The 17,356-nt window shown below is 36.5% G+C and overlaps 1 protein-coding gene across 3 annotated transcripts in view; it reads right to left on the bottom strand.

Annotated features, from left to right (window-relative positions):
- LOC103603332 (ecotropic viral integration site 5 protein homolog) overlaps positions 1-17,356 on the bottom strand; it is a 142,876-nt gene that overhangs the window by 100,490 nt on the left and 25,030 nt on the right. For 2 of the 3 annotated variants that reach the window (XM_008587821.1, XM_008587823.1), the window contains exons 5-7: positions 16,100-16,234; positions 6,989-7,129; positions 5,629-5,787 (exon numbers count right to left, since the gene is read on the bottom strand). In XM_008587821.1, coding sequence (XP_008586043.1) covers positions 5,629-5,787; positions 6,989-7,129; positions 16,100-16,234 — 435 coding nt within the window. The remainder of the gene's footprint in view (positions 1-5,628; positions 5,788-6,988; positions 7,130-16,099; positions 16,235-17,356) is intronic. The other variant, XM_008587822.1, reaches the window with a different exon arrangement.

A 17,356-nucleotide genomic window follows, 5' to 3' on the forward strand; every position in this document is an offset into this window, starting at 1 on the left:
TATGTGGAAGAGATATCTGAACTCCCATGTTTATTACAGTACAATTTACAACAGCCAATGTATGGACTCAACATAAGAGTCCAACAATAGACAGATGAATGGATAAAAAGATGTGGGATATATACACAGTAGAATACTACTCAGCCAATAAAAGGAATGAAATTCTGTCATTTGCAGCTACAAAGATGGACTTGGAGGGCATTATTATGTTAAGTGAAGTAAGCCATCAATTTTGATTCAATAAAAATTTTTTTTAAATAAATTTTAAAAAATAAGTCAAACCAGTACACAGTAAGTGAAAAAAACAAAACAAAACAAAATCAATCCAATAAAAAGCAGGAAACAGGAAAAAAATAGAGGGGCAAAGGAAGTAATAGAGAGTACAAAATAAACAATTCCTAATACATCATAATCAGGACTTTTGATTTCTGATTGGGGAGGCAGAGCGTTGGAGCACTGCTCCCGCCCTTTCCACTAAAAAAGAAAAAAAGGGGCAGACAAACTCTAAGCTCAACTCTGGAGCCTCCTAGGAGAGATGGGGGATTTAAGCACTTTCTCACCTGGGGCAGATGTAGCCACGATTCAGCTAGAATATCAAACTTGTGGAGGCCCCGTGTTGGCTACCTAGAGTGTGTAGAGCCCCACAGGCAGCAGATCTAGGGAAGTTCACAAACTCTTGAACACTTTTTCTTCATATACCCCAGCAGGGGCACACAAAAAAAGATTAGCAAGAATCCTAAGAAAGAGACCTCATGGTACAGACCTTGGGGAGGGGAATAGCAGCCACGATAGCAGGGGCACTAAACCTTGCCTGTCTCCTCTAGGGAGCAGGGTCAACAAACACAGCTGCCCTTGGGATACCAGTGCAAGCCACTGCACTGGGGGAAGGGGCAGGACTATGTTTTGGGCCTAGGTCTACAGCTGGGGATAAGCAGAAACACTAAAAGGCCAAATACCCCAGTCCAAGGATATAATTCAGTCTAAGACTGGGGAATTATCAGAACAACAGGAAACATTCTGCCCTTCCAGCTCCCTGTAACAAGTAACAGTGGAATACTGCTAGATAGAGGCCCTCTTCTAAGGTGTTGTGCAAAAGGAAGACCCAAAGACACTGAGAAAAACTCTCTGGCAAACCAGCCCTGACTCTAAAAATAGGGTATTGCTAAAGGAATTTGAAGCCTGTGGTACACTGAGGATAACGACAGAAACAATAAACCTCAAACACAGCTCATCTCCAGACTATATTAACTCAAGTCTCCCACATTAAAGATGTAGCAGGAGGAAAAATGTGCCCATTTCTATGCATAAAAACTATTTACCTTAGTCCACCATCCTACACAAAATATCCAGCTTTCAACAAAAAATTATAGAGCATAGGAAAAGGCAAGAAAAAGCAAAACACTACCAAGAGACAAAGCAATCAACAGTACTAGCCACATATATGACACAGATATTAAAATTATCTGACAGGGAATTTAAAATAACTACAATTAATATGCTAAAAGCTCTAAGGGAATGGTGAAAAACATATAAGATCAGATAAGTAATATCAGGGCCGGCCCTGTGGTGCACTGGATAGTACACCGCTTGGGAAGCGCGGCGGCGCTCCCGCCCGAGGGTTTGGATCCCACATATAGACCGGTTCGCGCTCACTGGCTGAGCAAGGCACGGGAGCAGCACCGAGGGTTGCAGTCCCGTTGCTGGTCCCCGGTCCGGTACGGGGGCAACACTGAGGGTTGCGATCCGTTGCCGGACACGGAAAAAGACAAAAAAAGACACACACACAAAAAAGATAGGTAATATCAGCAGAAAAATGAAAACTATAAGAATCAGACAGAAAAGCTAGAAATGAAAAACAGTAACAGATGTGAAGAATGCTTTCAGTGGCTAATCAGAATACTCAACAAAGTGAAGGAAAGAATGAACTTAATATGTCAGTAGAAATATTTCAGCCAACAGAAACTGAAAACATGAAGAGAAAAAATAATGTGGGGGAGGGGAAGGAAAACAGAGCAACCAAGACTTGTTAGACAACATTAAAAAATCTAACTGTAAGTGGAATTGGAACCCCAGAATAAGAGAGTATGGGCAAAAGAAATATTTGAAGAAATAATGACCAAGAATTTTCTAAAATTCATAGCAAGCACCAATCTATAGATCCAACAAACTCACAGAAAAAATGCAAAAAATCTATCTAGCCAGCTGCCAAAAACAAAACAAAACAAAAAGCCACATATCTAGGTATATCATATTCAATCTGCTGAAACAAAAGACAGAAAATTTTGAAGGAAGCTAGAGGGGGGGAAAAGATTACATGTAGAGGAACAAAAATAAGAATTACAACACGATTCTGGCTTGCATGGTTTCTGACAAGAAGATAAAGGACTGATTTAAAGTTTTGGGGGTTGAGTGTAGGGGGGAAACAGTGGATCCAGAATTCTAACACCCTGCAAATATATCTTTCAAAATTAGAGAAATGAACTTTTTCTCAAATAAAAACTAAGAGAATCCATTGCCAGTAGACCAGCACTATAAGAAATGTTAAAGAAAGTTCTCAAAGCAGAAAGAATAAGATGCCAGACAGAAAGATGGATTTACACACAGAAATGAACAGTGCTCAAATGGAATAACTGAAAGGAAAATAAATTTCATTAGAAAAAATTTTAATTTCTATGATAGGTAACTGTTTAAAACAAAATTAGGGGCCGGCCCTGTGGCTCACTCTGGAGAGTGCGGCACTGGTAGTGCAGAGGCTGTGGGTTCGGATCCTATATAGGGATGGCGGGTGCGCTCACTGGCTGAGAGTGGTGCAGACCACACCATGCCAAGGGTTGCAATCCCCTTCCTGGTCAAATAAATAAATAAATTATAAAAATTAGTAGCACATATTATGTTTGTACCATATGTAAAAGTAAAATGTATGACAACAATAGCACAAAGGAGGGGAGAAGAATTGAGAACATACTATGGTAAGAACCTTGTATTTCAAATGAAGCATATAATTATCATTTATTATTCATAATTTGTTTATTACATACTTTATTATTTGAAGGTAAGCTCTGATTAAAGATGTACATTAGAAAACCTAGAGAAACAACCAACAAAATTTCTTTAAAGGAGTATATGTAAGTCAATTGTAAAGATAAGATGGAACCGTAATAAATGTCCAATAAATTCAAGAGAAGGCAGAAGAAGAGGAAGACATAATGAACACCTGGAGCAAACAGAAAATAGCTTAGCAAGGTGTCAGACATCAACCTAAATAGAATCACAAAATGTGAACTAAATATGACAGCTAAAAGAAATGGGGAATGGATTTTTAAAATAGTTTTACTGAGATATAGTTCACGTGTCATAAAATTCACCTTCTTCAAGTGTACACAGTTCAGTGGTTTTCATTACATTCATAGACTTGAACAACCATTTATCAGATTGGATTTTAAAAAGCATCCATCTGCATGATGTTTATCAGAGATATAAACACACAGATAAGTTAAAATTAAAAGGATGGGAAAATTACTGCACAATTTAACTTATGAATATATGTCCAAAAAAATCTAAAATATTAAAACCTGAATCCAGCAATGGGAATGTGTTGTGTGTGTCTCTGTGTATGTATTCTAGACCACAAATTTGTTTTAGTATTTTGACAACTGTAACTCAATACAACTGGTTTGCTTTGCAATCCTATGTATATTGTTTTATGCAGTAAAACCATTATTTTGAGAAGGAGTCCATAAACTCCAGACTGCCAACAATGTACACAGCACAAAAAAGATAAGAATTCCTGTACTTAAACTCTTGGAAATATACACAAGGAAACACATGCAAGAATGTTCAGAGCACCACTGTTTGTAAACAGCAAAAAATCCGTACACAGCAAGAGGAGAGTGGCTCAGTGAACTGAGGTATGCTTACTAGATGTACTTTTCTAAAGGTCCTTAAAATGAAGAAATTTGCGTTACACACATCAACACAGACAAATCTCTTAATCTGGATGGTGGATACATGAGTGTTTGATACAATACTCTTTAGATGACTATATACCACCACCATTACACCACACTGTTTTTATTTACTTTTTCTCATTTTTTCAATGAGAAAATTTCATGGGTCATCATCAGTCCAAGTACTGGCATTTAGGAACCACTGCCTCACACCATCACCTTCCAGAGAAATCCATCCAAATTCACACTTATTAGTCAGTCCTGGTTCAAAACACTAATTTCGTAGGAATCCTTTACCTAAGCCACCTAGTTGGAATTAATTTTCCCCTTCTAGTCTCCATAACAATTTCTACCTAACTCTCTACTTACAAGATTTCTGAATTACATTAAATACGAGAGTACTTCAAAAAGTTTATGGAAAGATTCGTATTAACTCTATTTTTCCACAGACTTTTTGAAGTACCCTTGTGTAGTCTGTGCATGCCTGATTTCTCTTGCCTAAGTCCTTTAGTGACTGGGACAGTGCTTTGTGTTTGACAAGTTCTCAAAACAATGTTTGCTGAATTTAATTCATTCACCTCCACCCATTGTGAAATAAATCCTCAACACTGGCTTAAAAGCTGTGTCTGTTATCTTTAATATCTTTACTAAAACACAATCTTATTATAAAAATAAAAATCCCCATTATAAAACCTAGATCTGTATTCTTCAAAATCTTATAGTATCTCTTTCCTGTTATTTTTAATTACACGAAAAAATACAATAATTTTGAACAATATAAAACAAGACATTTATTCTAAAGAAATTACATATTCATGTTATCATGTTTGAGATGAGATGACTGTTTTGCACACTGGAATACAGAATGATACATGAGTTAACTATGCCCCCTACTGACTGAATAAATAATTTGAAAACCGAATAACATTCACAGAATATATTGAATACGGTTCATACAAACATACCACATAAAAACCAAATGTGATTTTACAATGCAAATGGATTTCATAAAAAGTCTTTTGCAGATCTTAAGTCAAGTATACTTCAGATAGAATTTATTAGAGAACGGGGAGACTTGAGAAGGGCAATATTTAGAATTGACTACTCAGGGCCACCACATTTTACAACTTCAGGAAGCATTATTCATATTATGTTCCACATCTGTAGTTCTCAGCTAGGGGTAATCCCCACCCCCACCCCCCCGGGGACATTTGGCAATGTGTGGAGACATTTTTGGTCATTACAACCCGGGGTGGGAGAGATGTTACTGGCATCTAGTGGGTAGAGATCAGGGATGCTGCTAAACAACCTACAATGCATAGGCCAGCTTCACAAAACAAAGAATTTTCTAGCCCAAAATGTTAAAAGTGTTAAGGTTGAGAAATTTTGCTCCACATGAATGTTCCCTCTCAAGTCATGCAACAAGGCAACCCTCTGAGTTTTGCTTAATAAAGTCAAATGGAGTTTGATTTGTTTAAACTTTCTTGAATGGGTCAAAGAGATTAAATCTCCAAAATCAAAGAAAACAATTTTTAGCCCTCTTCCTTTGGGCTAGAAAATTGGCAATCTACACAGTTTAACATCATCACCTCTTACCTCTATTTTGGGATGATACAATCTGTGCATAAACCTTTGATCTGCTAATGATACTTTTTAAAGCTATTTGACTTTCCCATCATACCTGTGTTTCCATTTCCATCATCCTTTGCTTTATTTCTCTTATTTCTGCCTGTGTTTCAGCTTCTCTAAGTCGAATGGTCATCAATTCATCTTGTAATTCATTCACAGTATTTTTCTTAGTTGGATCTTTCCATCTCCCAGTAGTACGAGCTAAGTGGCGCTAAAGCATAAAAATTATATTGCAAGAAATACTCTCAGTATCAAAATAAGAGCTAATTTTACTGGACCCTTATTTCAGACTGGGTACTACAGTAAGCACATTCCACACATTCTTTTATTTCACCCCCAGAAAATCTTAAAAGGTAGGCACTATTATCTTCATTTTACATTTAAAAAACTGGACATTGGGATTAAGTAACTTCAGGAGGGTCATACAGCCAGTAAGTGGCACACCTGCGATATAAAATCAGATACAGTTCAAAACTTTTTTTCTCTATACTGTGGATTAATTTTTGTAAAGAATATAATTTTCACTCTAATTTTTTTATGAGAGATTTTTCACATTATTGTCAATGAAATCCCAAGAAAACAAACAAACAAAAAAAATGGGGCCATTCATTAAGGAATCAATATTGGAAGTTAAGGGCAGTGTTTCTCAAAATATCTGTGGTGAAGGACCAGTTTTGTTTTGTTTGTTTTTAAATTTCCAGTTTATTGTAGCCTGATACTTCTGTAAAATACATCTAAGTAAAAAAAAATAAAAAATAAAAAAAAGCAGCAGCAGCAGCCAGGGCAATGTCAAGGACTTATTTGAGTCCTCGCTAGATGTCCCTTCCTTCCCTCAGTTCAAACCAAGATCACTATTCTGAAACTATGTGTAGTGTTTTTTTTTTTTTTCTTCCTCTCTCTCTTCTGTCTTACAGATCATTGTACTTTGTTCCTAATCATCAGTTTTCCTAATACATGAATACGTTTGTGGGCATACAACTAGCTTAAGGTCATTTATTTTGTGAGATAACCAATTTTTAAAAGAAGTTACACATTTATGGACAAATTTATATTGGAATCACCATTCTGATGTTTCACACTGATCAACAATGAACTTAATATTAACATAAGAAAAAAATATATACTATATAAAAGAAACATTTTCTTACAGTTCTTTAGGAAAAGTTATATAAGCACAGTGGTGCAACAACAAAAATATGACTTGATTTCTATCTTTTATTTCATTATAAGAATTAGGAAGGGGCAAAGCTTAAACTTACTCTCAAATTTATAAATGCTCTAAATTTTGACATAAGCAGGGTCTTTATCAGTTTAAATTCATCTCCTACTCATCAGCTACCTCAAACTCTCACAAATTGGATATTGGGGTTTTATACTCTTTTTTATAAAGCACATAAAATATATCGATATACCTGCCAGTGTTCCTCTAAATCCTTGACTTGCTGTCTAAGTTCTTTCAAACCCATAATAGCTTCTGCTTCTCTCAGTTTCACAGCGATTAGTTCTTCCTGAAGACTTGCGATGTTATTCTCATCAGGAAGGGAGTTGTTCCTCTAAAGCAACAGAAAATTTAATTTGGGATTGTTAAATTTAAGGAATAAAATAAAATATAGCACACATAAGAGCTATTTTGTCCCATACATAATTGTACTTAATTTTATACAGCTTTATTGAAATATAATTCACAAATCATAAAACTCACCCTTTTAAAGTATACAAGTCAGTGCTTTTTAGAATATTCACAGGGTTGTTTAACCATTCCCATGATCTAATATCAGAATATTTATATCACCCCTCCTCCCCCCCAAACTCTATATCTATTAAGCAGTCATTCTATATTTCCCATTCCCCCAGCCCATGGCAACCACTAATCTACTTCCTCTCTCTATGGATTTGCTTATTCCAGACATATCACATAAATGGAATCAAACAATATGTGGCTTTTTGTGACTAGCTTATTTCACTTAGCACAGTGTTTTCAAGGTTCATTCCTTTTCATTGCCAAATAATATTCCTTTGTATAGACATAACACATTTGTTTAATCCATTCATCAGTTAACAGAAATTTAGGTTGTTTCCACTTTTTTATGAATAATGCTGCTATGAACATTTGTGTAAAAGCTTTTGTGTGGAATTATGCTTTCAATTCTCTTAAATATATACTTAGGAGTAGAACTGCTGCCTCAGAAGATAATTATTCTATGTTTAACTTTTAAGAAACTGCCAAACTTTTCCAAAGCAGCTGTGCCACTTTACGTTTCCACCAGCAATGTATTAAGGTAATTATTTTTAATTTTGAGAACACAGAAAGTCTAACTCTGTTTTGTTGATAAAATACTAATCAGAGTTATGGAGCAACAGAATTAAAAATATTTTTCAACATGGCAACAAACTTACTAACCTCTGATTAGAACTCAAAGTAAAACATGAACATCATTTATATTTTAAAGATTTGCAGAACAGAAATATTCCAAAACCTGTTTCTGTGGTAATTTCCTCAGCATGTCATCTTAGGAAGAGGTGTCAAGTGTATCAGTCACTATTTACATAAACAGTCAATAAATTAATAAATACCAAGGTAATCTAAACATTTGCATTATGGATACAAGATTTAGGTCAATCTGCTACCATACTAAAAGACCTACATAAGATATAGGGTAGCCATACTGAACCGCTCTAGAGAGTTATCAAGAGATAAAAAATCAGTCCCTAACAAAAGCTCCCTCAGTAAACTGAGGTACTATTGACATTTCAAGGCCTGCTTCTACGAAATTTTCTATCTCTAAAATAGTACATGGTAGGCATGAAGATTTCAGTCCACAGGGATGATGGAACAAAATTATTCTCACCAATTACACATTCTTATGATTAACTATAAATATTTTCTGAATAGAAACCAGAAATTTACTGCCTGTGTATTAAAAAGATTGCCAGAGACAAAGAAAAAGAGGATGCTGCACAAAGAAATAAGCAATAGGAAGCATGCAACCTTCCCATGTCCCTTCTACTCTATAACATGTATACTAACACGGTCGCTTAAGAAATCCATTTTTAAACCAGACCCAAGTACACTTCTTTCTACCAAATATTCAAAATCTTTCTAACTGTAAAACCGAGATTCTTAACTAAATCACAGAGCCCATAATACTCCTAAGTTAGAGACCAAATACTCTGTTACGCATTTCTTTCAGCATTTTTGCTGGCTTTCTCTCTCAACAAATCGGAGAATAAAATTTCCAAAAATAATATAAAAATAGCAAGCTTATTTCTACCAAAATTATTCCACTACTGATTTTCATTATACCTATAACATTTCATTAAGAAAATAGTTAAGAACAACTGAGACTGTTATATCCATTACCTGAGCCTTTTTGATTCAATAGCTAGATATTACCTAGGGATAAAAAGGAACAAACTCAACAAAGAGCCCAGGCTGTCAATAATTTCATAGAGGGGAAAAGAGAGATTCAGAATTTATGATCTAGAACACAGACAGACTCTCAAATATGAGTTATAAGAAACCTAAAAGTTTTTCTATTTCCACTACTTATTTAATCCTTGATGTTCTTTCATATCCTTCAAAAGAGTAAGTTAACATTCTGTAAGTACACCTCAGACTAAGGGGAACTTCCTATACTATATCCTGAAGTGACCTGTTCTAGCTTGGACAATTCTAACAATTAGACTCAGATGAAATTTTCCCTGAAATGTCTATGTATTAGTCCTATTCTATCTCTTCTAAATGATATTGGATATTACAATGTTTGAATATAATAGTTAATTTCTGTTCCCTAAGTTTCTCTTCTGCAACATTTAAATATTCTTCCTATGAAAATTATCCTGGTTGTTTTCCTCTAAAAGGGCTCTAATCAGCATTTTTATCCTTAAATATGGGCACTTGAGGAGTATGGGAGCAACAAAGAATAACGTGCAATCTTAAAAATTTTTTTCCTTTCCTCTCTTAGTAACTAATATGTAAGATCTCTACTGTGTACAAACACCATCTCCAATTTAATTGCTCAGTAAGTACAGGGTACTTCAAAAAGTTCATGGCAGAAGAGAAAGAATCAGAGATCAGAAGGAGAAAGAGGACCTGGGCAGAAGATTAAGGAGGAACTCTCAGTGAGAACACGGATGCCTGCAAATCAGGCTGCAAAGTAACTGTACAGACCTTGTGGACAGTGAGCCCAGTGTGAGGAGCTGCTAAGAGCCCACATGACTGCATTTTTCCAGAAGGGAAGTACACACTGAGTCCTCCCAGCCCCTGTGGTCCCAGACTGCCACTGGATGTCAACATTTTGGGATAAGAGCCAGGGAAGTCAGAGTCCCACTGACCCATCAGGTTCACCCATTCCTGCAGAGAGCATAGGGAGAAGGTGCCAGCCACGAGGATCCACTCCCACCTTCTTCTAGGGAGCTCAGAGCCCTGTCCGACCCAGCAACCCCATCCCCACAGTGAAGAGCGAGCAGGGAGTGAATCAGTTGTCTGGGATCCATTCCTACCTGATCCGGCAGGCCTGCCCACACCAGCAGAGAACATGCAGGGAGTATAAGGGCCACCTAGATTCATGCCCACCTTCCCTGCGAGCTCAGCATCCCACCTGATACAACAGGTCCACCCACCCCAGTGGAGAGCATGTAAGAGGTGTGCAGGCCACCTGGGTCCATGCCTACCTTTTCAGAGAGCTCAGAGTTCTATCTGACCCAGCTAACCTGTGTGCACCAGTAGAGAGCGTGCAGTGGGTATGCAGGCCACCTGGATCCATACCCTCCCTCCCCAAGAGCAAGAAGTCCTGCCAGACCCAGCAGAGAGGGTGCAGGGAGCAAGCTGTCACCTACTACAGCACTCACTGAGAACCAAACCTATGACACCCAACTTGACTATCAATACAGAACACTTCTACAAATAAGAGATTCTCCCTTCAAAAACTACTCCAAAAATTAAAAGAAGCAACTACACCACCAGATGTCCAGGCATCAATGAAGAGATATGAAAAGTATGAGAAAACAGGGAAACATGACACCACCAAAAGAAGACAATAATTCTCCAATACCAGACCCCAAAACACAGGAAATGGGTGAAATGCTTGAAGATCACACAGTGATCTTAAGAAAACTCAACATGATGCAAGAAAAAAATAAATAGAAATTACAATGAAATAAAAAATAATAATAATCCAGGAAAACCATAAAAACGAACCAAGCAGAAATCCTGGAACTGAAGAATTCATTCAACAAATACACACACAGCAGAGCTTAACCAACAAGCTAGAACAAGTGGAAGAAGGAATTTCTGAACTGGAAGACAGGCTTTTTAAATTAACCCAGTTAAATTTCAAAAAAATAAATAAATAAAAGAATTTTAAAAAATAAAGAAAGCCTATGAGATATATCGAACAACCTTAAGCATAGAAACATCTGTATTATGGGTGTACTGGAAGAGGAAGAAAAAGGAAAAGGCATTAAAAGCCTATTTAATGAAATAATAGATGGAAATGTCCCAAGTTTTGGGAAAGATATGATCTCCCAGATCCAAGAAGCTCAAACAGATTCTACTCAAAACGTCCTCCCTGAGACACATTATAGTAAAATTGTCAAAAGTCAAAGACAAAGAATTCTAAAAACATCAAGGGAAAAGTATCAAGGCACTAAGGGTATCCCCACCAGACTAACAGAAGGAATCTCAGCAGAAACCTTACAGACCAGAAGAGAGTGGGATGACATATTCAAAGTGCTAAAAGAAAAAAACTGCCAGCCAAGAATATTATACCCAGCAAAGCTATCCTTCAGAAATGAAGGAGAAATATTATTTTTCCCAGATTAAAAAAAAAAACTGTGGGAATTCACTATCATGAGAAATCCTCAAGGTAGTCTGACATCTGGAATCAAAAGAGCAATAACTATCATCACGGATACATGAGAAAGAATAAAAACCACTAGTAGAGCAGATACACAAATGACAAAGAAAAAGAAAATGTACCTTATCACTACAAAGAAACACCAAACAACAAAGACAAACAATAAAAAGGAAAGAAAGGAACAAAAGAAATATAAAACCATAAAAAATTAATAAAATGGCAGGAATAAGGCAATATCTTTCAACAACAACCCTGAATGTAGATGGATTAAATTTCTCACTTAAAAGATATAGACTAGCCAAATGGATTAAAAAACTAGACCCAACTATATACTGCCTGCAAGAAACCCATTTCACCAATAAAGATACACATAGACTAATAGTGAAGGGATAGAAAAAGATATTCCATGAAAATGCAAACCAAAAATGAGCAGGAACTGCCATACTTATATCAGATAAAATAGACTTCAAACCAAGAACTATAAAAAGAGATAATGGGGGCCGGCCCGGTGGCGCACTGCGCTAGTGCGCCGCTTGGGAAGCGCAGCGGTGCTCCCGTCGAGGGTTCGGATCCCACATACAGACCGGTTCCCGCTCACTGGCTGAGTGAGGCGCGGGGACAACGCCGAGGGTTGTGATCCCGTTGCCGGTCCCGGTCCGGTACGGGGGCGTCACTGAGGGTTGCGAACCGTTGCCGGACACGGAAAAAGACAAAAAAAAAAAAAAATAGAGATAATGAATGACATTATATAATGATAAAAATATCAATGCAGCAAGAAGATATAATAATCAAAAATATATATGCACCCAACATCAGAGCACCCAGATATATAAAGCAAATGCTACTGGATCTAAAGGGAGAGAGACCCCAATATATGGGTCTTTCTGTATATGTCTGTGTATGACTTGACAGACATATACAAAACATTTCATCCATCAACTGCAGAATATATTTTCTCATCAGCAGATGGATCATTCTCCAGGACAGACCACATGTTAGGCCACAAATCAATTCTCAACAAATTTAAAAAGACTGAAATCATAAAGTATCTCTTCAGACCACAATGAAATAAAACTAGAAATTAACAATGAACAAAACTTTGGAAACTACACAAATACACAGAAATTAAACAACATGCTCCTGAATGACCAATGGGTCAAAGAATAAAGCAAGAAATAAAAAAATTCCTTGAAACAAATGAAAATACAAGTACAACTTATCAAAACCTACGAGATATTGTAAAAGCGGTACTAAGAGGGAAGATTAGTGCAATAAGTGCTTACATCAAAAAAACTTAAAGATCCCAAATAAACAACCTAATGTTACACATCAAGAAAGCAAGAACAATTCAACCCTCAAATTAGCAGACAGAAAGAAATAATAAAGATCAGAGAAGAACTAAATGAAATAGAGACCCCAAATATGATACAAAAGATCAATAAAACAAAAAGTTGGTTTCTTGAGAAGATAAACAAAATAGACAAACCATTAGCTAGACTAACCAAGAAAAGACCCAAATATCAAAAATCAGAGCTGAAAAAGAAGACATTACAACTGATTCCACAGAAATGCAAAGACTCATCAGAGACTATTATAAACAACTAAAAGCCAACAAACTTGAAAATCTAGAGGAAATGGGTAAATTTCTGGACACTACACCCTACCAAGACTGAACCAAGAAAACATGGAAAACTTGAACAGACCAATAACAAGTAACAAGATTAAATCAGTAGTCAACAGTGTCCCAACAAAGAAAAGCCCAGGACTGGATGGCTTCACTGCTGATTCTATCAAATGTTGAAAGAAGATTTAATGCCAAATCTTCTCAAACTATTCTGAAAAATCAAAGCAGGGGGTATTCTTGGAAACTCATTCTATAATACCAGCATCACCTTGATACCAAAACCAGACAAAGACACAACAGGAAAAAAAAAACTATAGGCTAATATCCTTGATGAACTTAGACACAAAAATTCTCAACAAATTACTAGCAAACAGAATCCAACATTATACATCGTGATCAAGTGGGATTCAATGCAGGGATGCAAGGATAGTTCAACATATGTAAAATAATACATTGGATGTGATATACCACATCAACAAAATGAAAGTTAAAAACCAGAATGATCATCTCAATAGATGCAGAAAAACCATTTGATAAAATTCAACCCCTTTATGATAAAAACTCTCAACAAATTGGGTATAGAAAGAAAATATCTCAATACAATAAAAGCTATATATGGCAAACCCACAGCTAACATCATCCTGAATGGGAAAAAAAATTGAAAGCTTTTCCTCTAAGAACAGGAACAAGACAAGGATGCCCACTCTCAACACTCCTATTTAACAAAGTACTGGAAGTACTAGCCAGAGCAATTAGACAAGAGAAATGAATAAAGGGCATCCAAATTGGAAAAGAGGAAGTCAAATTGTCCCTGTTTGCAGATGACGTAATCTTATATACAGGAAAACACTCAACCAAAAAACTCTTAGGGCTGATAAACAAATTCAGTAAAGTTATAGGATATAAAATCAGTATACAAATATCAATTGTGTTTCTATACACTAACAACAAACTAGCAGAAAAAGAAATCAAGAAAGCAATCCCATTTACAATAGCTACCAAAAAATAAAATACTTAGGAATAAATCTAACAAAGGAGGTGAAAGATCTCTACAATGAAAACTACAAAACACTGATGAAACAAAGAGAACACAAAAAAATGAAAAGATATTCCATGCTCATGAATTGTAGAATTAATGTCCATACTACCCAAAGCAATCAACAGATTTAACCCGATCCCTATCAAACTACCAAGGACATTCTTCACAAAAATAGAAAAAGCAATCCTAACATTCATATGGAACAATAAAAGATCTCAAATAGCCAAAGCAATCCTGAGCAAAAAGAGAAAAGTGGGAGGCATTAAACTACCTGACTTCAAATTACACTACAAAGTTACAGTAAACAAAACAATGTGGTACTGGCATCAAAACAGACACTAGGACCAATGGAACAGAATAGAAAGCCCAGAAATAACACACATGCTTAAGCCAATTGATCTTGGATAAAGGTGCTAAAAACATACACCGTGGAAAGGACAGCTTTGTCAATAAATGGTGCTGGAACACTAGACCTCTATCTCTCACCGTATACCAAAATCAACTCAAAATGGATTAAAGAATTAAATATAAGACCTGAAACTATAAAACCTCTAGAAGAAAACACAGAGGAACATTCCAAGACACAGTACTAAGCAATGATATTATGACTAAGACCCCAAAAGCATGGGCAATCAAACAAAAAATAAACAAATGGGATTTTATCAAACTAAAAGGTTTCTGCATAGCAAAGGAAACAATCAACAGAGCAAAGAGATAATCTACAGAATGGGAGAAAACATTTGTGAACTAGCATCTGACAAGGAGCTAATATCCAGAATATTCAAGGAACCCAAAGAACTCAATAGTAAAAAAAAACAAGTACCCCAATTAAAAAATGGGCAAGGGAGCTCTATAGACATTTCTCAAAAGAAGACATACAAATAGCCAATGGTTATTTGAAAAATCTCAACATCACTAAACAACAAGGAAATGCAGATCAAAACCATACTGAGATACCATCTCATCCCAGGTAGACTGGCTATTATCAAAAAGACAGAAAATAACAAATGCTGGTGAGTATACAGAGAAAGGGGAACCCTTATACATTGTTGGTAGGATTGTAAATTAGTCCAGCCATTATGCAAAACAGTAGGGAGGTTTCTCAAACAACTACAGATAGAACTACCATATGGCCCAGCATATGACCCTGCCACTACGTATCTACCCAAAGCAATGGAAAGCATCATGTCAAAGGGATACCTGACCACGTGTTTATTGCAGCTCTCTGCACAACAGCCAAGATATGGAGCCCATCTAAATGTCCACTGACAGATTACTCGATAAGGAAAATGTGGTACATATACACAATGGAATACTATTCAGCCAGAAAAAAGGACGAAATTCTGCCATTCATAGCAACACAGATGAGCTTGGAGAAAATTATGTTAAGTGAAATAAGCCAGGAACAGAAAGAAAAATACCACATTTTCTCTCAGACGTGGGAGCTTAAAAAAAAAAGAGAACAAAACAAAACAAACAAAAAATCAAATAAATAACAATAATAATAATAAATTAAACTGTGAAAAGGAGAAAGAAGAACTGTGGTTACTAGAGGTAAGAAACGTGAGGGGGAAGGAGAGATAGTGAGAGACTAGTCAATGGACACAAAAGCATGGAGAGACAGGAAAAATAAGCCCTACTGGTGCAAAATCAACCCAGAAATGTACAATCAATAATGATTTACTGCATGTAACCAAATGACTTGAAGAGAGGAGATCAAATGTGTATACCACAAAGAAATGATTAAGTTTTGCAAAGATGAATAAGCTGATTACCCTGAACAGATCAATACACAGTGTATACGTGTAATGAAATATAACTCTGTACCCCATAAATATGTACAATCGATATGTTTCAATTTAAAAAAAAAAAAGTTCATGGGAAGATTTGTATTTTCTTTTAATTTTACTTTTCCACAAACTTTTTAAAGTACACTTGTACTTAAATATCTATGATATATTCCCTCTAATTTGGGAGTGACAGCATTTATGTAGTTTCTTACCTTCTCTATATCCAGAAGTTTATCTTGCATCTCCTTTAGGGCGCACTGAGACTCAGCTTCACTCAGTCGGGCTTGGACCAGTTCCTTCTCTAGCTGTAGCACAAAATCTTCGTTGTAGTTGGAACTGCATTTATGCTAAAGGTTATTAGACATATACTGAAATCTCATGGAAGTATAAATATGTATACACAGTAAAAATAACACAATTACATAATACAGATATTAAGGGCAAGTACGTAAAAGTTGCACCTACCCAATATTCCCAGCATATTTCCTCCAATTAACTGTCAAATGAGTAAAAATGCCCAGTTTTGATATCTATAAAGACAACTACAACTTTCGGCAACTAGTTATTATACTGGCCAAATCCAATTCATACACAATAAATATCTCCTTTTATCTGTCCATTCTTCAGATACTAAGAATTTGTTCTGACTCTCCAGACCTGCACTGTACAATGGGGAGCCATTAGCCACATGTGGCTACTCAGCACTTGAAATGTAGCTAATCCAGATTGAAACAGGCTGTAAGTATAAAATGCAAACTGGATTTCGATGACTTAATATGAAATAAAAAGGTAAAACATCTCAATGATTTTTATACTGATTATATGTTAACATAATATTTTGAATATTTTGAGGAAAACAAAAAATAATAATTTTACATGCTTTTACTCCTTTTAACGTGGCTACTAGAAAACTTAAATTGCATATATGGTTCACCTTATATGGCTATTGGATAGCACTGTCATAGACTACAGAAGACAAGTACACATTTACTGAAATTTCTATTTTAATAAAATGGAAATAAAAACGAAGTACTGACAAAAGCATGATAAATAACATCTTGAATTCCAATAGAACAAAATTATATTTGCCCTTAGAAATGTAGATGTCTTTAAAAGATATTCATTTAAGGGCCGGCCCGGTGGCGCACTGGATAGTGCGCCGCTTGGGAAGCGCGGCGGTGCTCCCGTCCGAGGGTTCGGATCCCACGTGCAGACCGGCTCCCGCTCACTGGCTGAGCGAGGCGCGGGAGCAACACCGAGGCTTGCAATCCCGTTGCTGGTCCCCAGTCCGGGGGGGGGGCAGGCCTGCAAAAAGACAAAAAAAAAAAAAAAAAAAAAAGATATGCATTAAAAATAATTGATTTGGGGGCCGGCCCGGTGGCGCACTGGATAGTGCGCCGCTTGGGAAGCGCGGCGGTGCTCCCGTCCGAGGGTTCGGATCCCACGTCCAGACCGGCCCCCCCCCCCCC

The sequence above is a fragment of the Galeopterus variegatus genome, unplaced genomic scaffold, assembly GCF_000696425.1.
Source record: "Galeopterus variegatus unplaced genomic scaffold, G_variegatus-3.0.2 Scaffold4551, whole genome shotgun sequence".
In the NCBI taxonomy this organism is placed as follows: Eukaryota; Metazoa; Chordata; class Mammalia; order Dermoptera; family Cynocephalidae; genus Galeopterus; species Galeopterus variegatus.